The following is a 24,150-nucleotide window of genomic DNA, read 5'->3' as shown; positions in this document are numbered from 1 at the left end:
GGGAGAGTGAGAATCGCGGTTTTGTGCGGGGACAGCGCCAGGCTCTGACGGTACCGGGCCACGGTGGCGCGAGGTGGGAGCAGGTTGGAAGCTGGGAGCTGGTGGAAGCTGGGGGGCGAGCCGAGCACCCCGGCAGGGATGGGACAGACGAGGGTCCTTCCGACCGCAGACCCCATCAGAAAGTGCAAATGGCGGCGGATGGGGTTACAGTAAAGACGGGTAAAGACCCGCTCCCGGGTTTGGCTTGGGACTAGGGGAACGCCGGACTCTGCCAGGGCCGGAGCATGAGGGACAGTAGGCGAAAATGCGGGGCTGCGGCATGTGCGGGGTACGTGTCACCACCGGGCCGGCACGGTGCGATCCAGACAAGGTGGCCATGGGGTTAATGCACGTCCAGCGGGTCAGCAAAGCTCCCGGAGACCGACAGCGGACTCGGCAGCGCGGCATCAGCGCGACACACCTCGATGGGAGGGGACTGCACCGCGGATCGAGGACGGGACTCAGCCCAGGCTCCGGAGCTCCGGCCCGCGCCCGCCACGGCCGGGGTAAGGCCGAGACCCGGCGGCGATGGGGGGCGGGGTCTCTGCTCTGGCCCCGCCCCCCCGGTCTGCGGCCCCTGACGTTCCGCCCAATCAGGAGCTGCCACACGGCAGATCCGGATGCGGGGGCGGGACTTCCGGCTGCGGCCCCGGCGCTTCTTCAGCTGCCGCTCCCGGCCCCCCTGCTCTCGGATCCGCCGCTCCCGCCGTCATGTCCGTGCCTCGGCTCTCGCAGCCGGCCTTGCCTGCCGCGCTGCTCTTGTTCCTGCTGCTCTCCCTCGGCACTCGCGCCTCTGACGTGGTGGAGCTCACCGATGCCGATTTCGAGAGTGGCCTGGCCGAGCGCCCGGGGCTGGTGCTCGTGGAGTTCTTCGCCCCCTGGTGAGGGGCCGCTGGGGGCGGGGGAACGGGGCGGGCCGAGAGGGGTACTTGGTCCGTCTGACTCCGTTCCATGTCCCTAGGTGCGGACACTGCAAGCGGCTGGCGCCGGAATACGAGTCGGCCGCCACCCGGCTGAAGGGGATCGTGCCTCTCGTGAAGGTGAGCACCGGTCCCCGTATTGGGCGGCCAGCGACCCGACTCCTGCTCTGCAGGCCTGACCGAAAGCGTTTCTTTGATGCCTTGGAGCCCTGAAATAATCTGGAAGCCGGTACTTGCAGGGCTGCACCGCGCAGCTGGTGTGCAGAGGGTGTGCGAGGGCTCGCCCCAGCCGGGGAAATAGGCCTGGTGGGAGCTGGGTGAGGCTGAGAGCGAGCACCGTGCTGCACGTACCCATTGAGGCTTGCTGACTAGGAGCTTTCTCTTCTGCCACAAAACTCGTAGAGTTTACCCAAATCAGGGTGTCTCTCTTCCTTTACGGGAAGTGGCATGGACTCTTGGCACCATGGCCTTCTGGTCAGGTTAGCCTGTTTTCTTTAAGTGTTTTATGCACTTTAGGACTTACGAGGTGCTGAGAAATTCCTTGTCATTGATTGTAGGAAACTATCCTTTCTAGTATTTTTTTTTTAATGTAGTCTGGTGGAACATGAAACTATTTAGTCTTTCCAGTATTTTTTCAAATCTTTTTCTGGGCCTCTCAATATACCTGTGCTAACTGTTTTCCACTCTGGGCTGTCCAGCACCTGGCAGTGTGTGATGGATCCCTCTAGTCCCTTGGCTGGGTTGGGTGTGTTAGGGCTGGATCTCAGTCTAAGCAGCAAGGTTTCTTTTCCTTAAGGTTGACTGTACAGCAAACTCCAACACCTGTAACAAGTATGGAGTCAGTGGATATCCCACATTAAAGATTTTTCGAGATGGAGAAGAGGCAGGGACCTATGATGGGCCCAGAACAGCAGGTAAGAACTATTTGGCAGTGTCTGGTTTGCTGATCTGCAGGAGGCAACATGTAACAGCCAGGGTTGCAGAAAAGCTTCCCACCTACACATATACCCTTCAGCCCCTCATACCCCTCTCCAGAACTCTTTGTGGTGGCAAAGACTGGGATGTTTATTTTCCCCTAAAGCTCTCCTTTAAAGGTGAAGGTTTCCACATTAGCTCCTAGTTCCCAGGATGCTGGAAAGCTCCTGTGTGAAGCTGATGGGAGCAGTCTTTCAGTTCACATGTTTATTGCATGGGAGATGTGTATGGATTCTGCAGAAACAATTTTTGGTTTAGAAGGCTTGAAAAATGTCTTGTGGAACTCGGTATTGATCCTTTTAATTATTTTACTAATCTTTCAAGATGGGATTGTCAGCCATCTCAAGAAACAGGCGGGACCTGCTTCGGTGGCTCTCAGTTCTGTGGCTGAGTTTGAGAAGTTCATTGGTGATAAAGATGCTTCTGTTGTGGGTGAGTAGAGGTAGTGCATCGTGAAATGAGTGGGCACTGGGCTCTGGGAGCTTGTGTGGAAAGATCAAAGGCAGTACCACAGGCTGCAGCAGAAGAACTTCCAGATGGACGTGAACAAAACCACTGTTGGTATTGAGAACAACAAAGCCCTAGAACATGTATCCAGAGGGTTTTTAAAATGTTCAACCTGGGAGATTTTCACAGCTTAATTGGACAAAGCTCTGAGTAATCTAGTCTGACTGGGGCTGGTCCTGCTTCAAGCAGAAGATTGGATTTGAGGACCTCTGGATATTCCTTCAAAAATGTTTTTTCTTCTTTTCTCATGGCCCTCTGCCTTCGTTGGCTCCCCTGGCACCATAGTATCTGTTTTTTAAAGGTTGTTGCTTTCTTGGCTTTGGGTTGCTAGAAGGTGCATTTGTTGCTCAGGTGGCATTGGAGGGCTGTTGGCCTTGGGTGTGTCTGTGGCTACACGTGGCAACAGTAAATGGTGCAAATCAGGTGCCATCTTGTAGGTATGACCACATGAGTATTAACCAGCATTCCTAAACTTACTGTTATTAACTGCCAGTGGCTGTTGGTACGCAGTCACCAGTGGATGTCTGGGTGTTCAGGGGACAGTAGTCCTTGACTGAATGACCCAAGCTGAGCTTCTCCTGGGTAGCCTTCTGCTGCTGGAAAGGAGGGGGTCTAAGGAGGGCCTGAAAAATGGGAGAGAAGCTGTCAAAGGTAAAGACCTCAACATGCAGTGAAGGACTGGATTCAGGATTGATCCAGTGCATTGTAGAGAAGAATGCTGAGAGCTGCAGAGGGTCCACAGCTGGGTTGGTTTGTGGTCACAGTCTGCCTTTTTGCTGCAGGCTTCTTTGATGATACATCGGGGGATGCTTATTCAGAGTTCATGAAAGCAGCCAACAGCCTCAGGGATAACTACCGCTTTGCACACACCACCGAGGAGCAGCTGGTGCAGAAGTACAGGGAAGATGGAGAGTAAGTTACTTAATACAAAGATTTCCTGTTATTGAGGCATTTGGAACAAATTGATAGAATCCAATTAAATGGTTTCAGTTTCTAAACAAAGGCTAAGGTCTGTTTTCTTTCTCAACTGACAGTGGTGTTTCTTTTGAATTGAGATAGAAAGGTATAAACGGTTAGATGCGCTGAAGCATTTGTGTCTGCCTCTGTCTGGGTAGAAAGTATCTCAACAGAGACATTTTATTTCTGTATTCGTTTTTATGGTGAGAGTTTTTCTCATTGTGGCCTGTCTGAATCATAGAGAAGACTCTGACAGGTACACCTAATGCACTAGTGCCACCAAGAAACTAGACAGTGTTGTTCGAGCTATGAAGGGTGAGTGGGGATTGTCACTGGAGAGTGGGTTTTTGCCTCATCTGGCTGCTGTTTGTGGACTCCCAGGGACACTTTGAAGTAATTCACAATACCTGCTTCCCTACAGAGGTGTAGTCTTATTCCGTCCTCCACGCCTGACCAACAAGTTTGAGGAGAGCTCTATCAAGTATCCAGAAGACAAAATCACCAGTGGAAAGATCAAGAAATTCATCCAGGAGAACATGTGAGTGATTCCTCACCAGCACCTGTGACCGACCAGCCCCAGTTGGCTTTGTCCCTGTCAGAGCTTGTTTTTTCATTGCTGCCACTTCCTGCTGTATGTCTTGGCACTACTTCCCTTTGGGGGCACCTTCTTGAAATCCTGACCTGGCTATTGGTGTGAACTCTCCATATTGTAACCATGATCCAGTTTAAAAACTGAACCTGTGAGAGCTGTGCTAGCTTTGGCCTTACTTGGGTCAGGTCTAGCCACTCATGTGGCTGGAGATGGAGATTTGACTTGGAATAACCTGGTACAGGAATCAGCAAAATGTTTCATCCTGGGGCCTGATTGATCCCAGGCATTGAACTCCTGGGTGGGAAGTAAGTGTGCTGTGTCATGCCTGTTCTGGAGTCGTGGACTCTGCTTAATACCTCTCTCGTTGACAGCTTTGGCATCTGCCCACACATGACTGAAGACAACAAAGACTTGATCCAGGGCAAGGACTTGCTGGTGGCCTACTATGATGTTGACTATGAGAAGAATGCGAAAGGATCCAACTACTGGCGCAACAGGTGGGAGTGGTGGTGGGTAAATTAGCCTCACACTGTTCCTGCCGTGCTGCACTTCTGCAGCTTGGGTGACAATCCTCTGAAATCCTGTGTGATTGCTCTTGGATCCCTGGTCCTTGGGAACTCAGACCTCACCCACAAACTACTTCACTGCTGTGGTGTGCAATTCAGCCCTGCGCACCTGACACCCTGGGGTCACGCAGGTGGAGGATGGAAACGCACACTTACCTCAGTCACCACAGACACAAGCTTAATGGTCTGCTTCTCAGCCCCATTTCTACAGGACTTGACTCTGAAGAGCACATTGTGCTGCTGAATTCCTAGTCCGATGTGCATGTCTTCTTGAAGGGTGTTACATCATGTGGAAGAAAATATTCAAAGAAATAATGCTTTGTGGTTTTGTTTGTTATTTTTTCCACTCAGAGTTATGATGATTGCAAAGAAGTTCTTGGATGCTGGCCACAAACTGTCTTATGCTGTTGCTAGTCGGAAAACGTTTGGCCATGAACTTTCTGAGTTTGGTCTGGACAGCAGTGTGGGTGAGGCCCCCGTTGTTGCCATCAGAACTGCCAAAGGAGATAAATATGTCATGCAAGAAGAGTTCTCGTGAGTTCTTGAACTTGCTGGTACTGGGTCTCACTTGATGGACTTTGGTCTAGAGGTCTCTGACCAGATGATACTTTGTTAGCTTCGAGGAAACAGGAAAGCTGGATGTTCCAGTTGGAAGAAGTAATTGCTGGGTCAAAAGCTCCTGCTCATGTGTTCTGCTCTATAGAAAGCTTTCCCTCCTGTTATACAAAGGGAGAGAATTTAATTCAAAATACTGAAGTATGTGCTTAGGAATTAGGGTGCAATAAAGGGCAGAAGAATTGGTAGTACCTTTCATTTTGAAAAAAGAAAAAACAAAAACAAACAAACAAAAAAAAACCAAAACCAAACAAACAAAAACAAATAACAAAACCTGAAGGATGCTGGAAGGCCTAAAACTTTGAATGGGATGTGCATCCAGTCTCCTGTCAGAGCCCTTAAGTACATCGTTGCACTTGTTCTGGGGTCTACTAAGCCAGCCCCCAACTGGTGCTGTCAGAGATGCAGTTGGCATCTGTTGTGTGGGTGGAAGGAGCTTAAATAAGCCTTGAAACTTTGCCCCTCTCATCCTGTGTGTGTGATGATGGCTGCAACATCACTTTTCTTTCAGCCGTGATGGAAAGGCTCTGGAGAGATTCCTGCAAGATTACTTTGATGGAAACTTGAAAAAATACCTGAAATCAGAGCCTGTCCCTGAAAGCAACGATGGCCCTGTAAAGGTGAGTGCTGCTTATGGCAGCAGAGACACTGCCTCAGCAGCAGTTTCCTGTGCCTGTGTGAAGTGCTGGGAGTGTGGCATGGTGGCAGCTCAAGAGGCCTCTGTGGTGATAGACAGAGGAGTTACTCCCTTGTTCCACTGCAGCTTTCTGAGGTGAGGGAGACATGCATCTTGCAGTCTGGGCTCTGTTTTTTCCTCTCGGCATAGTAACTGCTGCTTGGCCACAGCAGCTGTGTGCTTTGTAAGTGCAGCAACATCCAGATTTCCAGGGATTATGCAAAGGCCTGCCCTCTTGGCTTGTGCTCACTCCTTCATGGCATGGTCTTCCTGTTGGTTGTGACTGTACTGTTTTAGGGATCTCCCCATTTATCTCATTTTGGGATCTGGTATAATTCCTGCCCCTCACCTTCCCAGGCAGTTCTGCCCTGAGTAAGAACATTCCCTGGCTTGGCTTTTTGATCAGAGCCCTATGCAGGAGTGCAAGTCACAGGATTCACAGATGTTTTGGGGGAATGGGGATGGCTTCAGCCAGTCCTGCTGACTGCTTGCTGGGATTAAAAAGAAATGTCTTTATCTCCCTGTGAGGAGACCATATGCAGACCTCACTTGGAGGTAGTGGTGGTAACTTAGGGCAGGTTTTTACCTGCATGGTGCAGATGAGGAGTGCTGTTTGGTTCTCCTGCTTGCTGTGCAGGTATGGGAGACCCAGGCTTGGGTGGAGTGTGTGGAGCATGTCATGTCACTGCCTCATCTCTTGTCTTGGAAGGAACTAAGTGGTGTGATCAACCCTTACAGGTGGTGGTGGCTGAGAACTTTGATGAAATAGTTAATGCTCACGACAAAGATGTTCTGATAGAGTTTTATGCACCCTGGTGCGGCCACTGCAAGAATCTGGAGCCGAAATACAAAGAATTGGGGGAGAAGGTAAGTCTGAGACTCTTGCAAATGTGAGCTAGAATTTTGCAGCACTAAATGATCCTGCAGGTTCTTTCTAGCCTCTGTTATAAAGGGGAATAATTGTACCTTCCTGAGGACTACAAATTTTGGTCACTGTGGAGTGCAGATACCTTGCAGCAGGATCTGTGGTGGCAACCACACTGGTACATTTAATCTGTGTTCTTGGCTAGGCCACAGGAGTATTCCCTGATTCAGTGACTGGCCGCAGCTGCCAAATTTCTTTTGAGATCTTTTTTCTCTGCATGGTGATAGTCTCCCATGTAGTGGGGGTTGGTGAAGTGGCATTCCCTGTGCACTGTCCTCTTGACACCACTATCCCACATCATGCTGACTGCTGGGTTCCTGGATTATGGAATTGGTTACTCATGGGTTCTTTCTATCCACAGCTCAGCAAAGATCCCAATATCGTCATTGCCAAAATGGATGCTACAGCCAATGATGTGCCTTCTCCCTATGAAGTCCGAGGGTAGGTCTGACTGCTGTGACACCACGTGTCGGTGCATGAGTCTGTCTCTGTCTGACCTTGGGCACAGCACTGAAGAGCTGAAAGTGCCTCATGGGGAAGGGCGTGGGGGTTGCCAGGCAGTAGCTAGGTGCTGGGCAATGGCTTGATGTGGAGAAATCAAGAGTGACAACAAAATGCTCTGATCTGCCTGGCTTCTCCAGGATTCTGGTGTCCTGGCTCTGCCTGGAGGTCTGCCCTGCTGCTTTGGAATCTGCTGAGATTCTGTTCCTGGCAGTGTGCAAACAAATTTTGGCTTGCTGTTCAAAAGGAGTTTAGCTAGCAAACTTGAACCTGTGAGCTCAGCCAGATCTGTGGGTGTGGCCAGACTCTTGAAGGCCACACCTGGTGCCTCAGAGCCACTGAAGCTGTGCCATGTTTAACTAGGGCAGTGTGGGGTGTGAGTCCCTTCACTTGGGGCTGGTCTGATAGAAATCAGAGCATCTCAGGAGCTCATGTGTTTCTTCCCTCTCTCCAGTTTCCCCACCATCTATTTTGCTCCAGCTGGAAAGAAGCAGAGTCCAAAGAAGTATGAGGTAAGTATTTTGCTGTTCTTGATGCTTTGTAAGGAAGTGAAGAGCATCCAGGTCTTCTAAGTATACTCAAGCCTCTTTGAGGCTGAGGATGGCACTGTGTTCCTGTTACCTGGGAGCACACCTGATGTGTGCTCCCTACTGGGAGCATTGTACTTTGTGCTGCAGGCCCTAGGGAGAACTCTGCTTGCAGTCACCTGGGTCTCCTGCCAGTGACCTGAATCCCCCTTCAGGAGAGGGGAAGCCATGGTGAGTACAGGTCCTGCCTGACTCTCACTTGCTTTTTTCAGGGGGGCAGAGAAGTGAGTGACTTCATCAGCTACCTAAAGCGGGAGGCAACCAACGCTCCCGTGCTGCAGGAGGAAGAGAAATCCAAGAAATCCAAGAAGAAGGTGAAGGAGGATTTGTAAAGTACCTATTTACCACCTTGTCAGGATGAGCTCTGTGTGAATTGGAGAAGCACTGGTCAGACTGGGGCCAGTCCTGGGCTGTGGAGAGCCAGTGGCCATGTGGGCCGAGGGGCCCCCAGCTGCTGTATCTAGTAATGTTTCATTTCCTGCCGTCTCTTAGCTGCACTGTTGTGGGGCGCCCCGGGTTTGTTTTGAGGTTTGGGAGGGGGTGGGGGTACAGTTATTTTCTAATTTTTTTTGTACATTTGGAGAAGTGAAACAATAAAATGACCCCCTTAAGACTGAGTGTCGCTGTCCTGGCACAACCCATCAGCCCCAACAGTGGCATCCTGCTCTTCAGGCACACTCCCACCAGCAGGAGCACTGACGACACTGGCTTGCAGGAATCAGGATCTTTTTCCACTTTCCCTGGTCCCCCAATACATTCACCCCTGCCCTGGCTTCCCTGGTTGTCCTTTTGATCTCCCATCTTGTCCAGGAGACCCTGACCCAGTTGTGGTGCCCATTGGCCCCCCTGAAGCCGTGGCTGCCCTGGGCCATGCAGTTCCCTTATTGACTCTCCAGCTGCCTTGGAAGGTGATCCTGGGCCTCGGTACCGGGGACGCCCAGCCACGGCATTGCCCGGACCACGCGACGGGGGCGGGCAGACGGTCCGTTCCGAGGTGCAGCAGTAGGTGGGGGCGGGCGGCGGAAGCCCCGTGGCGGGGCTTGCCCTCGGCCAGCTATTTTTGCCGCCGGCCCGGACTAATCCCCTGAGCCGCTTCCCGGCATTAGGTAACGGCGTGGCGGCATGCGCTCCGCGGTGTTCCCGGTCCGGGCGACCCCCGGCAGTCGCGGCGCGGCGGGACCAGCGGCGAACACGCCCGGTGCGGGCTGGCGGCCGTGGGCACCCGCCGCCGAGCCCCGGGTGGGACCGGACCGAGGCCAGGAGGTAGCGGCGGGCGGCGAGAAGGGCCGGGGGCGGACATGCCGGGCCCGTCGCCCGGCGGCTCCCCCGAGAGAGAAACAGGGGCCGGCGGGCGGCCGCGGGGGCCCGGCCGGGACCGGCGGGTGCGGTTCCGGCTGCCTCACACCGCCATCGCGGTGCCGTCGGTGCGCGAGGAGGAGCGGCTCTTCTACCGGCGGCTGGAGGCGCTGGCAGTGCCGGGGCCCGGCGGCTTCGGGCCGCTCTTCGCTTCCGACGGTTGGAGCGACTTGACGGGTGAGCGCCGGCGGGCGGCCCAGGCTAGGACGGCCGGTACCGGGGAGAGTCGGGAAAGGGGCGCCAATTACGGGGATCCCGGCTTGGCTCTCAGCGCCTCCTCCCCCGCAGAGGACCGGCTGCTGCGGAAGCGCGTGGTGTGGGCCGGGCCGGGCGGGTCGCGGCCGTTGCCGGGCCAGGAGGTGTCGGTGAAGGTGCTGGGCGCCCTGGAGGACGGTGGGCTGGTGGAGCGGGACCCGCGGCTCATCTTCGTGCCGGGTCACGGGGACGTCGTGCAGGTGAGCCCGAACTGGTGCGCGGTTCAATGCCGTGCGGGTCAGCGCCCCGGTGCTCCGACCCGCCAGCCCCGCCGTGCCCATCCGCAGGCTCTGGAGCTGGGCGTCCCCACCATGCAGCCCGGGGAGGTTTCCTTCTTCCTCGCCGCTTTCCCATACGCCTATGGCCGCCCGGGCAGGTAGGGTAGGCGGGCAAGGGGACCGAGCGAGCGGGCGGGCAGGGGACCGGGGGCAGCCGGTGCTGTACCAGCAGGGAGCCCGATGTGCCGCCCGAAGCGCCGCTGCTGTTCGAGGTGACGCTGCTAGAGGTGAGGGACGGCCCCGACCCGCAGCGTCTGCCGCCCGCCGTCCGCCTGCGCCTGGGCTCGCAGCGCCGGGAGCGGGGCAACTTCCACTTCGCACGGGGTGACTTCGCGGCGGCGCTGCGATCATATCGGCTGTCCCTACGCGCCCTGGACGGCCCCGCTACCGGTGAGACCGGACGGGAGAGAGGGCCCGGGGCTGTGGGGCTGGGGCGCTGAGGCCACCACTCACCCCGCAGCTCCGCCCGGGCCCGAGGAGGAAGAGGAGCTGCGGGAGCAGCGCGTGAAGTGCCTCAACAACTGCGCGGCCGCCGAGCTGAAGCTGGGGCGCGCGGAGGAGGCTCTGGCGGCCTGCGAGGCGGCCCTGCGGATCAGCCCCGACAACAGTCGGGCGTTGCTCCGGCGCGGGCAGGTGGGGTTCGCATCGCCCCACACCGCCCCGCTCCCGTCGGCCCGGCCGTCGAGCTACCCTCCGCTCCTCTCCCCGCAGCTGTTGGCAGAGCAGCGCCGGGACGCAGAGGCGGCGCTCGTCTTGAGGAAAGCCCTGGAGCTGGACCCGGCCAACAAGGTGCGGGGTGCGAGGGCGGGCAGCGGTCCCACAGGACCTGGTACCGGGAGCCACGGGGAGGGAGAGAGGATCCGTCAGGAGCCGGTACTGGGATGGTCGGATGTCCCACCGGCGTCCTGTCCACCGCAGGTGATCCACACCGAGCTCTCACGGCTGGCGAAGCGCCAGAGTCCCTCATCCAGCACCGCCCCGCAGAATGCCAGCCACGACCCGATGCCGCCGCCGAGCCCCGCGTGCGTAGTCGAATGGGGCCGTGCAGAAACGGATGCCCACCCCGCACCTTCTCGGCCCGGATGGCGCTCATAGCCGTCTCTCCCCGTAGATCCCCCGCACTGCCCGCGACGGAAGGAGCGATCTGAGTAGTCCCGCAGCACCCCAGAGCCTGACCGAGGAGATAGAAGAGCTCTCAAACCACCCTCTCCGCATCGTCCCACAGTCCCCTGGGGCGGAGAACTCCGCGGGGGCAGGGCTGAGGGAGGAGCGGGTCGCGCCCCGCCCCCCTTTGGCAGCGCTCTCTGCACGCTTCATGACGTCACGGCAGGGGGCGTTCCCTCCACGCATCCTGGCGTGCGGGGGCGGCTGCGGCGCTTGCGCCCAACCTTCCGGGTTTTTCGCCCCCGCCGGCAGAAGGGAGGCCATAGCCCGCGGCCAATCAGGCGGTGCCTTGCCGGAGAGACGCGCCAATGGGAGTGCAGCGGGGGATGGATCGGAGCAATGATTGGCTGTGGCGTCCCTTAAAAAGCGGCGCGGGGCGGGGTGTGGGGGGGGGTCAGTGCGGGACGTGGCGGTGGAGTGGAGGTGGGAGGGAGCGGCGCCATGACCCGTGAGTTGGTGGGGAAGGAAGGAAGAAAAGAAAGAAAGAAAAAAAAAAAGGGGCTGGGGCTGACGGGCGTGGTGGGCCGGGGTGGTGGGGGATTGTTCTGGGACCCAGGAGTGCGGTGGGTCCGGAATCAGGTCATACCGTGCGCCGGGACCTGCCGTGCGGGTAGTGGTTGGGCCGGGGTGTGGGGGATGGCCCCGTAAGCGGGACCGGGCCGCGCTGAGGCAGCCGCGCCTTGGCAGGCGGGAACCAGCGCGAACTGGCGCGGCAGAAGAACCTGAAGAAGCAGAGCGACTCGGGCAAGGGCAAGCGGCGGGACGACGGGCTCTCGGCTGCCGCCCGCAAGCAGAGGTGAGCGCCGGGCCGGCCCTGCCGGCTTCCCCCGCCCCGCTCCTTGCTCCCGCCCCGCGGCGGTGCCGGCCCCGCCGCCAGCCCCGCCGCGCTCTCCGCAGGGACTCGGAGATCATGCAGCAGAAGCAGAAGAAGGCCGACGAGAAGAAGGAAGGCAACAAGTAGCGGGTGGCCGCGCCGGGTTGCCGCCCCAGGGCCGGTCCCGCCGGCAGGATGCCCCGCGCTGCCCCAGGCCGGGTTCCGCCGGGACCCCCGGCATCGTCCCGCGCCCTGCGGCGCCGTCCCCTATTAAAGTAGCTGTGGATCCCTGCACGCTGCGTCTGCTCGTCCGTGCGCCGTGCGGGGGGTGGGCGTGCGAGCATGAGTACTGCCGGCGGAGCAATCGCGTCCGCGGAGAGAAGGCTCGAGCGCGGCCGTGGCAGAGTCAAGCGGCGGCATCTTGATGGTGAGAAACAAAGGTGGGGTCGGGCCTGGGCGGTCCTTGGGCAGCACCCGGTGATCAGCACCCGGGGCTGAGGGCTGAACGCCTCGGCGGGTGGGAGAGCTGGGAGCCTCGAGGAACGAAGCTGGACGGCGTGGTGCTGGAGCGGACCGGGGCGCAGCCAGGGCTTGGAGCCGGTCGGAGGGCGGCGGTGGAGAGATGGCGGCCAGGCCTGCGCGCCGGGGGAGAGCCGCGCTGCGGCACGGCCGGGGCGGGCCCAGCTGTAGCTGCCTGTCCGGCAGCAACGCCGAGCCGGCCTTGCGGCGACGAGGTCCAGCCCAGTGCTGAGGCCAGTGCCGGTCGGCCTCTTCACCTCCCTGCAGGACCGAAATGGTGGCGTTAGTCTAACCTGGGTCCCGCGGCAGCCTGGGCTCCTCACCGAGCCAGATGTAGCACCGCCTCCACCTTCGTGCCGTCCTTGGCGCTGGTCTCGCAGAACACGCAGCTGTGGGGCTGGGGCTGGCAGTGGGTGTAACTGGGTCCCTGCTTACACTGGGGGCCCTGAGCAGCTGCTGCTCACCGTGGCCAGCCGCTGGTGGTCTGTGTTGATGCCCTCGGCTAGGCCACAGGTCTGTCTTGTTGCCCCCCAGCATCAGTGTCTGTAACTGGTTGATATCCTGCAGGATAGAAGGGTGGCATGGGGCTCTCTGGGGCTGGCAGCCTATGGCTAATGCTTCCCATCATGCCCAAGCTGACCCTGGGAGCCAAATGTGGTCTCAGGCCTGATAGAAATGCCAGGAAAAGGGAAAAACGTTGGGGGAAGCCCTCTTAATTTTCCTGGAGGGTTCCCCTTAACCTGGTGTGAGGGAGCACTTAGGCTCAGCCCAAGGTGGGCTATGTGACCAGCAGGTGCCCATTCCTGGTTGTCCTGGTGGCTGCTCCTCTGCCACTGCATGGCCATGCTGCACCTTCCTGATGTATCTCGCAAATGCCTCATTCTCTGCCATCTGCAGGTCTCCACGAGAAAGCCAGCATCCTCCTAGCAGGGCCTCATGGCTCCTACCTGAGCCTGGCACAGGGGCTGTCAGGGGCTGGGGCATCTGGGGAGGGAGCCCCAAGGACACATACACAGTGTTGCAGCAGTTGCCAGCGAAGGGCCTGGAGAGCCATGCCAGTGGCTGTGGGCAGGCTGCCCAGTGGCCTGTGCTTGCAGCAGGCATGAGCAAGGCATTGTTTCCCCAGAGGACAGCTTGCACTGCCTGCAGTAAAGGGGTCTGGTAGAATCCCCCAGGCCAGGCTCTGTGGGGACCTGCAACAGTGCTGCTGGCTTGGGGTGTTTCACAGGGCTTGCACCCCCTCTCCCCACCCCCATGGTATCAGCCTGTGCAGAGCAATGGCACAGGCTCAGTTCAGAGTTTCATATAAAAATGTATTTAAGCAAGTATTTACAGTGAATGCACCAAGGCAGTGGCAGCCATGGCAGAGCCCTGCTCCCCCAGTGAGGCCTGGGCAACCAGGATGTGGGCTGAGCACCTGCTACCAGCTTGCTCTGGCCCTTAGGGTGGCCTTGACTCGGCACAGGGCCAGTATCCCTGGGAGCATCCACCTCCAACGTTGCCCTCAGGGGTCTCAGATGCTGCTGTCTCCTGGGACAGGGGGTCGGGAGAGGCCAGGATGCCCAAGCCAGGGCCAGGGCACAGCAGGGACCAGCCCTGATCAGCCCTCAGTCCTGGCAGGGACTATGTGGAGACGTTGATGCGCTGTGGAGCACGTCGGCGCCGCATGATTCGTGGCCCTGCACTGTGCCGGTGCTGTGCGGAGCCATGGAGGCAGAAGGGGCTCAGCAGCAGCCATAGGTAGAGCAGGACACAAGCCCAGCACGAGGATGCCTTCACCCAGAAGGTTGACCAGCTGCCTTGTGTGAAGGTGGTCTCCAGTGCTGCATTCTCATAGCTGGTGGGAGAGGGTAGGACTGGGTGCCCAAGGGATGCCAACACATGGGGTTCCAGTACCAGCTGCAGCCACCAGGTCACCCTGTGTTCCAGTGGCCATCCCTTCCGCCTGGGCCCTCCAGCCCTTCTTGCTGCACTACACAGCTGCCACTGGAGCAGTGCAGGTCTGTGGGCACAGAGCCCTGAGCATCCCCAGCTGGTGCCAGCTCAGTGATACCATCATGACCCCAGCACAGAGATTTGGAGAGCAGGGAGCAGCACCCTACCTGAACCAGTTGGTGAGTGTCATCATAACATAGAGTGAGGCAAGAAAGAAGACAAAGTGGAAAGCTGAGTAGCTGTAGACCACCCGGTCCTGCTCATCCTGGATGATGAACTGTCCCCTGGCACTCTCCTCTACTTGCTCACTTGTCTGGTTGGTGCCTGGGGGAGTGTGGGGGCGTGCTCTCCCATGCTGGGACACAGGCTCTGCCCACTCTCCCACACAGACACTGCACTCACCTCTCAGCTCCTCCTCCATCTTCTCAGGGCAACAGAAGCAACAGGAAGGTTTCTGCAGGGAGAGCAGAGTGGTGACTGCCCAGCCCTGTGGCCAGGCTGAGCCCTGCCTGATGCCAGGGCAGGTGCTGTGGGCAGTCCTCTGCGCTTGGCTAGACAGACCTGCACCCTCTCTGGGGCTGGGACAGGGCCTTGAGGTGGTGGGTCTGGGATGCCTGTAGCAGGAGGACCTGGAGCACAGCTGCAACCATACTCACTTTAAACTCAAAGCTGTAGACTTTGACCATCCAGAGGGGCCCAAACACCTCAGCGAGGTATGAGGCTTCATTGCTGTGCCCAAGAGAGAGGCAGAAATCATAACACAGGCACCTATCACCATGTGCTAGGCTCCCAGCCTGCCCCATGGATTCCCAATGGCCACAGGAGCTCTGCTGTGCTTCCCCTGTCCACCCACCAATGCCCCACCTGCTGTTGTCCTGCCACCCATCAGGATACCCCTGGCACCTCATGTGGCTGTGCCTGGGCAGGGTACACGCACCATGCGAAGAGCACGCAGGCGTACATGATAGCAGCGCCCAGCACGGCGACCGTGGTGTCCTCTGTCTGCAGCTCATCCTGCTGCACCCCCGGGAAGCAAACAGTGAGGTTCTGCCCCTTGTACAGCACTGCAGGGAGGTGGAGGTGAGAAGGGAATGCATCATGACAGGGACTACTGGTAGTGGGCAGGGACACCCACCTCTCTCTGGGGGGCGGCTGGACAGTGCAGAGAAGGTGAGGTACATCACATAGCAGCTGATGATTGAGGACTGCAGCAGCCCTGACCGTGGCTGCTCTGCAAGAGTGGGGACAGAGGCGTTGCTGGAGTTCCTGGAGTGCCATGAACTGGTGGGTGGGGCTCTGAGTGGGCCTCAGCAGTCCCCTCCTGCCACTCGCCTGTCCAATGCCTTGTGCCAAGGCATAGGAAGGGCCAGTGGGAACCCTAGGGAGCTGGGTTCTCCCCTAGTGCCCAAGTGCTGGCCCTGAGCTGGGACCCACAGTCACCCCCAGCCCAGGACACAGCTGGCTTTGCAGCATGGCAGCCCCCACCATGCTGTGCTGTGTGATACTCACTGAGCCGCACACATGGTGTGATGGAGATGAAGGACATGATGCCACAGAGGCTGCCATTGATGGCAAGCAGTGCTTTGTTGAGGTGGCAGGCAGCTGGATGGGTGTAGAACTTGTAGAGGAAGGAAAAGGCGGCAGAGGCAAGGGTGTAAAAGATGGCCGTGGCCAGCAGCACAGCCAGATACCAGCGTTTGTCCTGTGCAGCGCCTGTCAGCCTGCGGAAGAGTGGATGAGCCGTGGCAGTTGGTATAGATACCCACCCAGCACCCCAGCACTCACCAGTTCTTGTTCCAGGTGTGTGCAAAGGCTGTGATCAGAACCAGCTGGATGAGGATGAAGGCAAAGCCCCCACAGACACCTGTGTAGTGCCAGGCTGGGGGAAGACGGTAAAGGTAGAGATGGCACAGGGCAGGCAGGGGCCAAAAGGGGTGTCCAGGGTGCCAGCTCAGAGGGGGGGTGGGGACAGACATACCTTGGATGAAGTTGTCCTCAGGGATGAAGAAGCTGGCAGCCCAGAGGCCCACCAGCACCAGAAGCTTCAGGAGCCAGAACCTGCAGGGCAGTTAATGTCAGTAGGACAGAACCCCTGACGGCCCCACCCCAGGGCAGCCCCATCCCAGGACGCCCTGTCCCAGCCCCATGGCTCATCCCTACCCATTGTGGAGCTGTGCACGGCGGTCAGAGCTGGACCGCACATTGAGCAGCAGGGCAGCCTGTGCCAGGTGGAAGCAGGCAGTACCAAAACAGACCCGGTACACAGCTGAGGAGCCCACCAGCTGCTCGCAGTCTGTGCCCCCAGGCAGGTGTTGGCACAGCACCACTGAGAAGGGCACCTGGCAGACACAGTGGTTGATGGGACAGAGCTGCTGCTGTGTCCACCCAGCACCCTCCAGTGCCCACGGCATCCAGCACATTCAAACCTTTAAGACTCTCACCATTCCCAATACCTTCCCCAGTACCCTGGGACCCCCAGCACAACAGGCAAATCCTGTATCTCTGGTATCCCTGGCACCCCTCCCCCCCTTGGCACCTCCAAGCACCCTTGGCACTCCCAGCGGCCCTGTTACTATCCCAGCATCCCAGTATCTGCAGAATCCCAGTACTCTTGACTCCCCTAGCAATTCTGGCATGCCCAGTGTTCCCCTGTATACCCCTGGGTGCCCTGAGGTGCCTGGCACCCCAGTACCCCAGAACTCATGGTACCCTTGAGACCTCCAGTACCCTTGGGACCCCCAGCACACTCAATACCCTGGGTGTCCCAGTTCCCCCCGTCACCTTCTCTGTGATAGCCTGGGCCACAGTGCGGGACAGCATGAGGCAGCAAACAGCAGAGGCCAGGACATGCAGGAGCGTGTAGAGGATACGTGTGCTCATGGACACACGGAGCCCGTGACAACCGCAGCAGAGCTGGGAAAGGGCATGGTCAGTGAAGATCCCAAGGGGCCAGCACTGCTCCCCAGCCTCGTTCCCAGCCAGGCTCCCAGCCCCAAAAGACCCCAAGTCCCACCTGGAAGAGCAACGGGTGCAGGAGGTGCCCGCGTGCCACTGTGCCTGCCATGGCCTAGCTCAGCTCTGCTCAGCCCCCGCGGCGTTGATGGGATTAGGGGATTGTCAACTTGGCCCGCCCTGCCATCTGCTCCCTGTTCCCTCTGGGCAGCCACCCCTGGGGGTGCTCCATGGGCACTGCCCAGTGACTCCTGGCCATGGGTATCCCTGCCCAGACTCTGGTCCCTCCTAGGGCAGGGTGAGGCCCTGGCAGGTGGCCTGGACATGAGCTTGCATGAGGGGCATGTGGGGAAAGCACACGATGTCTCCCTGATACCAGAGCAGTACTATATAGCTGTGTAGAGGGGCTGGGGGGGTGTGGAGTTTACTGGAGGGTGAAGCAGCCCCGGGCACAGAGGCACCCAAGGGACATAGGTACCTCGCTGGCTAGTGGAAGTACATCCAGCGGGTAGCAGGACACCCCACGGCCGTCAGGAGCCGGGGACAAGCAAGGGGATAAAGGGGGCTCTGCGCTGGGCCTGGCATCACCTTTCTTCAGGTGCTCCACAGCCATTCAGGCTTTGTTCTGGCAGACCCCTGACACGGTGGATGCCGCGGCCACAGCGGCGGTGACACAGATTCCCCCGTGTCCCCCGATACCACGCACAGCGCGGGGCACAGCCCGGCCCAGGGAATGCGGTGTCCCCATCGCGTGGGTGGGTGACATGGGATACGCGTGCGCCAAGGGAGCGGCGGGGGCGCGTCCGTGTCCGTGGCCGCCGAGGCCGAGCTGCGGTACATCCTCCGCCGGGCCAGCACCGGAGCACGGGGAAACACGGCCACAGCCCGGCCCCGTGGCACCCGGGGACCCGGCCAGGGCCCCGCTCCGGCCTGCCTCGTCCGACCGTCCGTGTGGCGGCGGCGGGAGCCACGTCGGGGTCGCTGACCCGGCAATCCCGGTTTACCGCCAGCGAGCACTCGCGGGCAGCGGCGGGACTGCGCCCGCTCCGCCTGGCTCCGCGCCTCAGCAGCACCGGCGGCCCGCTGCTATCGAGCAGCCGGGGAGTGCTGGCACTGCCAGCTCCGGCCGGCCCGGAGCCCCGAGAGCGCCGGGACCGCAGACCGTGACCGCCCGGCGGGGCCGGGCCTGGCGGCGGGCCCGGGCTGAGGGGCGGAACTGGCCCCGCCCGCGCTCGCTTCTGGCGGCGCGCGCCGCTCGCGGCGCCGCCGCCGGCGCACGTGACCGGAAGTGGGCCGCGGCGGCATGGCGGCGGAGGGCGATGTGGAGCTGGAGCTTGAGACGGAGCCGAACGGCTCCGGCGGCGGCAGCGATGGGGCGGGTGGTCGTGCAGCCGAGAAGCCGCGGAAGCACGATAGCGGCGCGGCGGACCTGGAGCGCGTCACGGACTACGCGGAGGAGAAGGAGATCCAGAGCTCCAACCTGGAGACGGTGCGACGGCGGGACGGGACCGGGCCAGGGTGGGAGGCCGGGCGCTGCCTGCAGCGGGGCCGAGCCGGGCACCGACCACCGTGCCTGCACACCCATCCCGGTGCCCATGCCGCCGGCGTGGCGCTGACCCGGTCGGTGCCGCGCAGCGGGGTGACCGCGCTCGTTCTGGCAGGCTATGTCGGTGATCGGAGACCGGAGGTCCCGGGAGCAGAAAGCCAAGCAGGAGAGGTAACCGTCCTTGCTCGCTCCGGGGCAGCGCCTGTCTTGCAACTTGTCACCACTCGGGACACGACCCAGGCATCTGCTTCCCTGTGTGACAGCCCGGCCCCTCCCCGGCCCCCTCCCAGCTCCACACTGCTGCGAGGGGTCGCTCCTGCCCGCCTCATGGCCGAGGGAGCACAGGGGCGGTGGCCAGCGGGGTCTCTTGGTCACCGGAGGTTTGTCCATCTCTTGTCCTAGGGAGAAAGAACTGGCAAAAGTGACCATCAAGAAGGAGGATCTAGAGCTGATTGTGAGTAGGGGCGGGACCCCAGGCAGGCTGTGGCATGTCCCAGATCTTGGGTACGAAACTGCACCCTATGGAGGCATGCCTGTGCTGAGGCCGATTCGGTGTCCCCATGGGTGCGTGTTCCCCACTGCCACCCTCCCAGCCCGCGGGACCCTGCAGATGCTGTACGGGGCTGTTGCTGTTTTTCTGCAGATGACGGAGATGGAAATATCACGAGCCGCAGCGGAGCGCAGCCTGCGCGAGCACATGGGCAACGTGGTGGAGGCTCTCATCACCCTCACCAACTGAACTGGGAGGCTACGGGCTGCCAGGCATGGACCCCTTGCCATACCAATAAAGGCACTGCTGGGACTGGGCTGTCTTTGTGGTCTACACAGTGCTGAGCACATGCCCCTGGCCTTGAGTGCATGGTACCCACAAGTTGGGCCTAGCCATGTGGCAGTGTGTTGGCAGTGCCAGCTGGACACCCCTGTGACTGGAACAGGACAAAGTGACGTGCCTGAGCACTGAGACTTGATGCTCTCCTGTTTTAATCTCTGCCCCCGGGGCAGCATAGGCTGGACAGGCCCAGGCACAGGCCTGAGGCAGTGGTGACAGCTGATCATGTATGCCCTGCCCAGGCTGGTGCCTCCTGTGTTGCCCCAGCTCACTAGGCCTTGCAAGGAAGGCACAGAATAGTATAGCCATGTCTTTAAGAAAAATTGAGTCAGTGTGTAAGAAAATCAAATCTTTAGTCAAATCCTCCCACCCCACACAGCTAGAAAAGCCAAGCCCTGCAGGACCACGGTGAGGAGATAGGGCCACCACTAGCCATCCCAAAACAGGGCCCAGACTGACACCAGGGACAGCACAAGCGAGGGATTGTAGATGAGATGGGTGCAAAAGACCTGTAATTCTTCCAGAAGTGGATGTGCTGGAGCCAGGGGTGCTGCTGCAATGTGCCAGGCACTGCCAAAGTTCCACAGTGGCTGTTGCTGGAACATAGCATGGCCACCATCCTGGCCAGCACCAAAGGCCATTGTCCTCCACACTGCGTGGGCAAGGAGCCCACCGGGTCTGGTCAGCACAGGGAGTGGGACACCTCATCAGGGTAGGCATGGTACAGTCAGGGGAAGGGCTTGCCACCACAGGAGTCCTGGAACTTGGGCCTTCTGGCCCTGCCCAGGCTCTGGCAGCTGGCAGAGCAGCACCCTCCTGCTAGCATCAGCCACGCCAGACCCTCTTGCCTCGCCTTTAGGTTGTTTTTCGTTTCTTGGCCGAGGGTCTCTCAAATACGTCCCTCACCCCCGCTGCCTTCTGCTTAAAGAACTTGGTGTTCTGTGCACTCTCCTGGCCCCAGGCAGAGTCAAAGGAGGTGGTGTCCTGGTCTACCAAGTGTGTGTACTTCGTCCGCCCTGAGCGTCCAAAGTTCTTGACCTGGGGAGCAGAAGAATTTGTGAGCAGCTGTTCAGGGGGGATCAGGACCTGCTGCACCCCCCTGCCCAGAACTTCCACCCCTTGGCATATGAGCTGGGCACCCTCTGCCAGCACACCCACCTGCATGACTTTGGGCAGGATAGTCTTGTTGAAGTGGTCCTCAAGAGTTGGAGCACTGAAGTCCCTCTTGTACACCTCCTCATCCTCATCCTGCAGGAGAACACACCAGCTCAACCTTAAAAGGTTCCAGCAAGTCTTGGCAGCAGTGGGGGAAGCTGCCTGAAGGTCATACTGCTGCTCTGCCAGGGCTGCCACAGTACTTGCAGCCCTATTAACTCCTGCTGGAGTGAGGGATGTGAACATTGCTCCCCAAGTCACGTTTCCAGTGGCCCACGCAGAAATGACTTGGTTCTGGCTGGGTCTGTCAGCCCAAACAGCAGCACAGGGACTGCTCTGCACCTTCAGCTCCATTTCAATTGAGAACCCCCAACCTGACATGCTCTGGTGAGGTCACTCTGGGTCAGCTTCAGCCCCATGCTGCCTCTGAAGGTTGGCTCTTGCCCTAGGGCACCCCCAACCCCAGGGAACCGTGGGAGAGGGGAAGCTCCCCACAGGGAAAAGGTGGCCCTGTGATCTCACACCTGCAGCCAGCATAGCCAAGCCTGGCCCTCAGCACACTCACCATGAAGAAGGCACCACGGTGGTAGTACTTCTGCAGGAATTTGTATTTGCCCTTTACTGCCTTGTTGGTGATGACTTTGCCATTGGCCCGGAGCTCAGCCCGGCGCTCCTCTTCTGTCAGGTTCCGCATGCGCTCAATCTCTGCCTTCTCCTTCTCCATACTGGGTGGGAGAAAAGCCACTGAGACCCTGTGTCCCCAGAGCATCTCCTGGGAGAGAGGCTGTCACCAGCTACCACCTCAGAGTTTGCACATTTACTGCTGGGCAGCAAAGACACCCCAAGGCTGGGCAGGAGGGGCTCTGGGAATTCAGTCCAGCTGGGACCCTGCTGCCAAAGGGCAACCTGAGGAAAAGGTGCTTCAACTGCTTGTGGGCTCTCAGCCTCCTGTCTACCAGACAATACTTACGCTTCTCGTTCTTCGCGGTCTCGTTTGATACGCTTCAGCTCACGGACTTTCCAGGCCTCGTACTCCTCCTCATCGTTCTCATCATCTGTATCGAGTGCATCCAGCGCTGCCAGTGAGCGCTTGTTCTCCTCCAGCTCCTTCTTTGCTTCCTCTTCTACAATCTGCAGTGAGGTCCAAGCTAAGCTTGCTGCAGTGCCTGCCTCCTCTGGCCTCTAGCCCACCCCTCCGCACCTTAAGCGTGTACTTGCGCCTCTCCTCTGCCATCCTCTTTGCCTCCTGCTCCAGCTCCTTCTGCTTCAGGGCTTCTGCTTCTCTCTCCTGAACTGTGATCCGGTCCTTCCTGAGAGCAGGGCCATGACAGCCTTCAGCCCTCCCATGAGCCAGTGCAGCTGCTCAGCCTCTCGCTGGCTCCCACGCTGCAGCTGCTTTCAGCCTTTGCCCTCTCCAAGGACAGGGGCTCTCCCCTTTCTGGGGACTACCACATTCCTTTGCCACCATATAGCCCTTTCCCAAGGGCTCTGGTCAGACTCCACACCCTGATCCCACAGCAACCCAATGCAACTGATATGGGGCTGTGGATGCAGGGATTGCCCCTTGTTCCCTAGCTGTGCCCTGCCAGGCTGTGACCATCCCATTCCACCCCAAGGTGAATGGCTTCCTCACAGTGAGAAGAGACCATGGCAACAAGGCCTTCTTGGGCCCCGGCTTTTGACTACCACAGTGCAGGGCCAGCCCACACACCTCCATCACCTACTTGCGGATAAAGACCGGTTTGAGACGAGGCTCCATTTCATCTTCGCTGTCCGTGTACTCCTCATACTCAGACTCTGACTCAGACTCTTCTCCAGACCGACCCTCATCTTCCAATTCCATCACTTCCATCTCCTCAGTTTTCCTCTCCTGGGCTCGCTGACGCATCATCCCACGCCGACGCTCAATCTCCTAAAGGGGACAAGCACAGAGCAGTCAGAGGCAGCCCTGCCACCGCTTCTCTCTCTCCTGTGAAACACATGTCATGTCTGGAGTGTTTGCTTTGCGAAGATGCACCTGCCTCTCTGGACGTGGTGTGGCCTCCCCCAGTGTCATGTCCCATGCCTGAGCATGATGACCCACCTGTTAAGTCATGGCTAGGTGTGACACTTGTCCAGATACATCAGACAGCCCACAGATCCATGCAAAGGGCAGTCCCAGCCTGTGCCCTTCCAGCTTTCCTAGGCCCATTATCCAGCTCTGCAAACACACCTCATCATCGATCTCTTCCTCTTCCTCTTCACTGGTGTCCTCCCGTTCCAGGCGCCAAGCTTCTCCCCCCTCCACTTCTGAATCACTTTCTCCAACCACTTCAGGTTCCACGATTTTGCGGTGTCTTGCCAGCCTGCAAGAGACCTCAGTTAACGCAGAGCATTTAGAACGTAAGGGGGCTGCAGGAAATGGACTGTTCACAAATTGCTTCTACAAGGCTCTGATAAGCACTGGGACTGCCAAACATTCCAGAACTGATACGTTCTCTCCCAGGAGGCTGCAGTGGCTAGGCACTGGCAGCTCTTCTCTGTCCATGCTTCAAGGAAGAATGGAGTTCCCCATGAGAAAACTTCTTGTTAGTCAGAAAACAACAGCAGCTCCATGGGAGGAAAGCAGCACTCAGTGCTCCCTGCCCAGAGTACACTTCATGAGACACCATCCTTCCTCACTACCCTGAGCCTCAGCACACTACACTAATTTCTGTTTTGGAGCCTGGTTTTGCTACCATCCACCCAAATACACCTGGACATGGGCTGCGCATGGCTAGCTCCTGTCTGGAAAGCAGCCCAAGGCCCAGTGCAGTGTGGATATGAGAAGTCACAGACACTCCTGCCTGGAAAATGTTCCCAGCTCCTGCAGTTTCCTCCCTGTGCAGTTTCTCCCTAAAGCATAGCAGAGCAGATTCCCAGCCCCAGAGTCTGCTCTTGTGCTGACCCAGCACTCACCGCTCCTCCACGTCCTCAGCAATGCGGTTCTGGAGGCGCCGGAGCCGGGGGTCGTTGGCCAGTTCCTCCTCCTGCTCTTCGGGCTCGACCTCTTGCTCCTTCGCCTTCTTGATGAATTGGAACTCCTCGTCCTCCTCCTCCGAGGACTCCATGGGCGCGTAGTCGGGCCGCTTGCCCGACACGTACCTCTTCACCTTCACCTTCTCCATGGACAGCTCGCCTGCCGGCGCGGGGCCGTCACCGGGGGTTTCGGCCCCCCGCCCGCGCCCCCACTGTCCCGGTCCCAGCCCCGGCCCCACGCCCGTCCGGCCGCCCCGCTGAGCCCCGGGCCCCCAGCTCACCCTTCTCATTGCGGACGGGCACGGCGCCCGCCGTGGACTGGATCGGCGGCTGCTTCATGAGGGCGCTGGGGACCGACATGGTGGCAGCAGGCGGAGGCCGAGCCGAGCCGAGCGACGCCGCTAACAACGGCGCCTCGAGCGCTCACCCGGAACCGGAACCGCTGCCGCTTCCGTCGCGACCGGGACCGTGCCGGGAGCCGGAAGTGATG

General features: G+C 59.1%; 6 protein-coding genes across 7 annotated transcripts; 4 read left to right on the top strand and 2 right to left on the bottom strand.

Moving 5' to 3' along the window:
- The first annotated feature begins 698 nt into the window (after positions 1-698).
- PDIA3 (protein disulfide isomerase family A member 3) lies at positions 699-8,477 on the top strand. Its single transcript, XM_062501460.1, has 13 exons — positions 699-920; positions 1,001-1,079; positions 1,756-1,873; positions 2,259-2,366; positions 3,224-3,353; positions 3,820-3,936; positions 4,362-4,487; positions 4,908-5,090; positions 5,683-5,791; positions 6,586-6,714; positions 7,134-7,213; positions 7,728-7,785; positions 8,073-8,477. The coding sequence occupies exons 1-13, from the start codon at positions 751-753 to the stop codon at positions 8,190-8,192; spliced, it is 1,527 nt and encodes a 508-aa protein (XP_062357444.1). The 5' UTR covers positions 699-750; the 3' UTR covers positions 8,193-8,477.
- A 681-nt stretch (positions 8,478-9,158) lies between these two features.
- LOC134049158 (peptidyl-prolyl cis-trans isomerase FKBP8-like) lies at positions 9,159-10,949 on the top strand. The gene is made up of 7 exons (XM_062501387.1): positions 9,159-9,393; positions 9,505-9,847; positions 9,922-10,139; positions 10,210-10,382; positions 10,461-10,538; positions 10,668-10,771; positions 10,861-10,949. Exons 1-7 carry the CDS (start codon positions 9,159-9,161, stop codon positions 10,895-10,897), a joined length of 1,188 nt encoding a protein of 395 aa, XP_062357371.1. The 3' UTR covers positions 10,898-10,949.
- A 151-nt stretch (positions 10,950-11,100) lies between these two features.
- On the top strand, positions 11,101-12,040 carry SERF2 (small EDRK-rich factor 2). Of its 2 annotated transcripts, XM_062501389.1 has the most exons (3): positions 11,312-11,361; positions 11,601-11,709; positions 11,811-12,039. In XM_062501389.1, exons 1-3 carry the CDS (start codon positions 11,355-11,357, stop codon positions 11,872-11,874), a joined length of 180 nt encoding a protein of 59 aa, XP_062357373.1. In that variant the 5' UTR covers positions 11,312-11,354; the 3' UTR covers positions 11,875-12,039. The 2 variants fall into 2 exon arrangements, with proteins under 2 accessions (XP_062357372.1, XP_062357373.1); XM_062501388.1 differs by having other exon boundaries at positions 11,101-11,361; positions 11,601-12,040.
- A 1,454-nt stretch (positions 12,041-13,494) lies between these two features.
- SERINC4 (serine incorporator 4) lies at positions 13,495-17,245 on the bottom strand. The gene is made up of 12 exons (XM_062501309.1): positions 17,195-17,245; positions 16,963-17,094; positions 16,342-16,520; positions 16,160-16,239; positions 15,967-16,060; positions 15,691-15,902; positions 15,317-15,412; positions 15,119-15,245; positions 14,838-14,910; positions 14,584-14,635; positions 14,349-14,505; positions 13,495-14,083 (listed from the first exon to the last, which is right to left on the bottom strand). Exons 1-12 carry the CDS (start codon positions 17,243-17,245, stop codon positions 13,870-13,872), a joined length of 1,467 nt encoding a protein of 488 aa, XP_062357293.1. The 3' UTR covers positions 13,495-13,869.
- A 1,184-nt stretch (positions 17,246-18,429) lies between these two features.
- HYPK (huntingtin interacting protein K) lies at positions 18,430-19,481 on the top strand. Its single transcript, XM_062501522.1, has 4 exons — positions 18,430-18,622; positions 18,795-18,850; positions 19,082-19,133; positions 19,323-19,481. The coding sequence occupies exons 1-4, from the start codon at positions 18,437-18,439 to the stop codon at positions 19,416-19,418; spliced, it is 390 nt and encodes a 129-aa protein (XP_062357506.1). The 5' UTR covers positions 18,430-18,436; the 3' UTR covers positions 19,419-19,481.
- Positions 19,482-19,842: 361 nt separating this feature from the next.
- MFAP1 (microfibril associated protein 1) lies at positions 19,843-24,089 on the bottom strand. Its single transcript, XM_062501539.1, has 9 exons — positions 23,942-24,089; positions 23,601-23,820; positions 22,876-23,008; positions 22,388-22,575; positions 21,865-21,973; positions 21,634-21,794; positions 21,229-21,388; positions 20,667-20,756; positions 19,843-20,546 (listed from the first exon to the last, which is right to left on the bottom strand). The coding sequence occupies exons 1-9, from the start codon at positions 24,018-24,020 to the stop codon at positions 20,364-20,366; spliced, it is 1,323 nt and encodes a 440-aa protein (XP_062357523.1). The 5' UTR covers positions 24,021-24,089; the 3' UTR covers positions 19,843-20,363.
- Positions 24,090-24,150: the final 61 nt, after the last annotated feature.

Source organism: Cinclus cinclus, chromosome 13 (genome assembly GCF_963662255.1).
Source record: "Cinclus cinclus chromosome 13, bCinCin1.1, whole genome shotgun sequence".
Taxonomy (NCBI): domain Eukaryota; kingdom Metazoa; phylum Chordata; class Aves; order Passeriformes; family Cinclidae; genus Cinclus; species Cinclus cinclus.
The sequence above is the reverse complement of the archived record's forward strand: the minus strand, read 5'-3'. Positions and strand labels throughout refer to the sequence as shown.

What these genes read in the sequence shown, in the direction of transcription:
- SERF2 (XM_062501388.1), top strand. Translation starts at nt 11,222, where the DNA reads ATGGGAGTGCAGCGGGGGATGGATCGGAGCAATGATTGGCTGTGGCGT. An exon ending in AGGGAGCGGCGCCATGACCC is followed by an intron (nt 11,362 to 11,600) that starts GTGAGTTGGTGG and finishes GCGCCTTGGCAG; the next exon opens with GCGGGAACCAGCGCGAACTG.
- LOC134049158 (XM_062501387.1), top strand. Translation starts at nt 9,159, where the DNA reads ATGCCGGGCCCGTCGCCCGGCGGCTCCCCCGAGAGAGAAACAGGGGCC. An exon ending in CGGTTGGAGCGACTTGACGG is followed by an intron (nt 9,394 to 9,504) that starts GTGAGCGCCGGC and finishes CCTCCCCCGCAG; the next exon opens with AGGACCGGCTGCTGCGGAAG. An exon ending in CCTGGACGGCCCCGCTACCG is followed by an intron (nt 10,140 to 10,209) that starts GTGAGACCGGAC and finishes CTCACCCCGCAG; the next exon opens with CTCCGCCCGGGCCCGAGGAG.
- SERINC4 (XM_062501309.1), bottom strand. Translation starts at nt 17,245, where the DNA reads ATGGCAGGCACAGTGGCACGCGGGCACCTCCTGCACCCGTTGCTCTTC. An exon ending in CGTGCACAGCTCCACAATGG is followed by an intron (nt 16,240 to 16,341) that starts GTAGGGATGAGC and finishes ACTGCCCTGCAG; the next exon opens with GTTCTGGCTCCTGAAGCTTC. An exon ending in CACACCATGTGTGCGGCTCA is followed by an intron (nt 15,413 to 15,690) that starts GTGAGTATCACA and finishes CCACTCTTGCAG; the next exon opens with AGCAGCCACGGTCAGGGCTG.
- HYPK (XM_062501522.1), top strand. Translation starts at nt 18,437, where the DNA reads ATGGCGGCGGAGGGCGATGTGGAGCTGGAGCTTGAGACGGAGCCGAAC. An exon ending in AGAGCTCCAACCTGGAGACG is followed by an intron (nt 18,623 to 18,794) that starts GTGCGACGGCGG and finishes TCGTTCTGGCAG; the next exon opens with GCTATGTCGGTGATCGGAGA. An exon ending in CAGAAAGCCAAGCAGGAGAG is followed by an intron (nt 18,851 to 19,081) that starts GTAACCGTCCTT and finishes CTCTTGTCCTAG; the next exon opens with GGAGAAAGAACTGGCAAAAG.
- PDIA3 (XM_062501460.1), top strand. Translation starts at nt 751, where the DNA reads ATGTCCGTGCCTCGGCTCTCGCAGCCGGCCTTGCCTGCCGCGCTGCTC. An exon ending in GTGGAGTTCTTCGCCCCCTG is followed by an intron (nt 921 to 1,000) that starts GTGAGGGGCCGC and finishes CCATGTCCCTAG; the next exon opens with GTGCGGACACTGCAAGCGGC. An exon ending in TCCAACTACTGGCGCAACAG is followed by an intron (nt 4,488 to 4,907) that starts GTGGGAGTGGTG and finishes TTTTCCACTCAG; the next exon opens with AGTTATGATGATTGCAAAGA.
- MFAP1 (XM_062501539.1), bottom strand. Translation starts at nt 24,020, where the DNA reads ATGTCGGTCCCCAGCGCCCTCATGAAGCAGCCGCCGATCCAGTCCACG. An exon ending in GGCGCAAGTACACGCTTAAG is followed by an intron (nt 21,795 to 21,864) that starts GTGCGGAGGGGT and finishes ACCTCACTGCAG; the next exon opens with ATTGTAGAAGAGGAAGCAAA. An exon ending in GACCGCGAAGAACGAGAAGC is followed by an intron (nt 21,389 to 21,633) that starts GTAAGTATTGTC and finishes TCTCCCACCCAG; the next exon opens with TATGGAGAAGGAGAAGGCAG.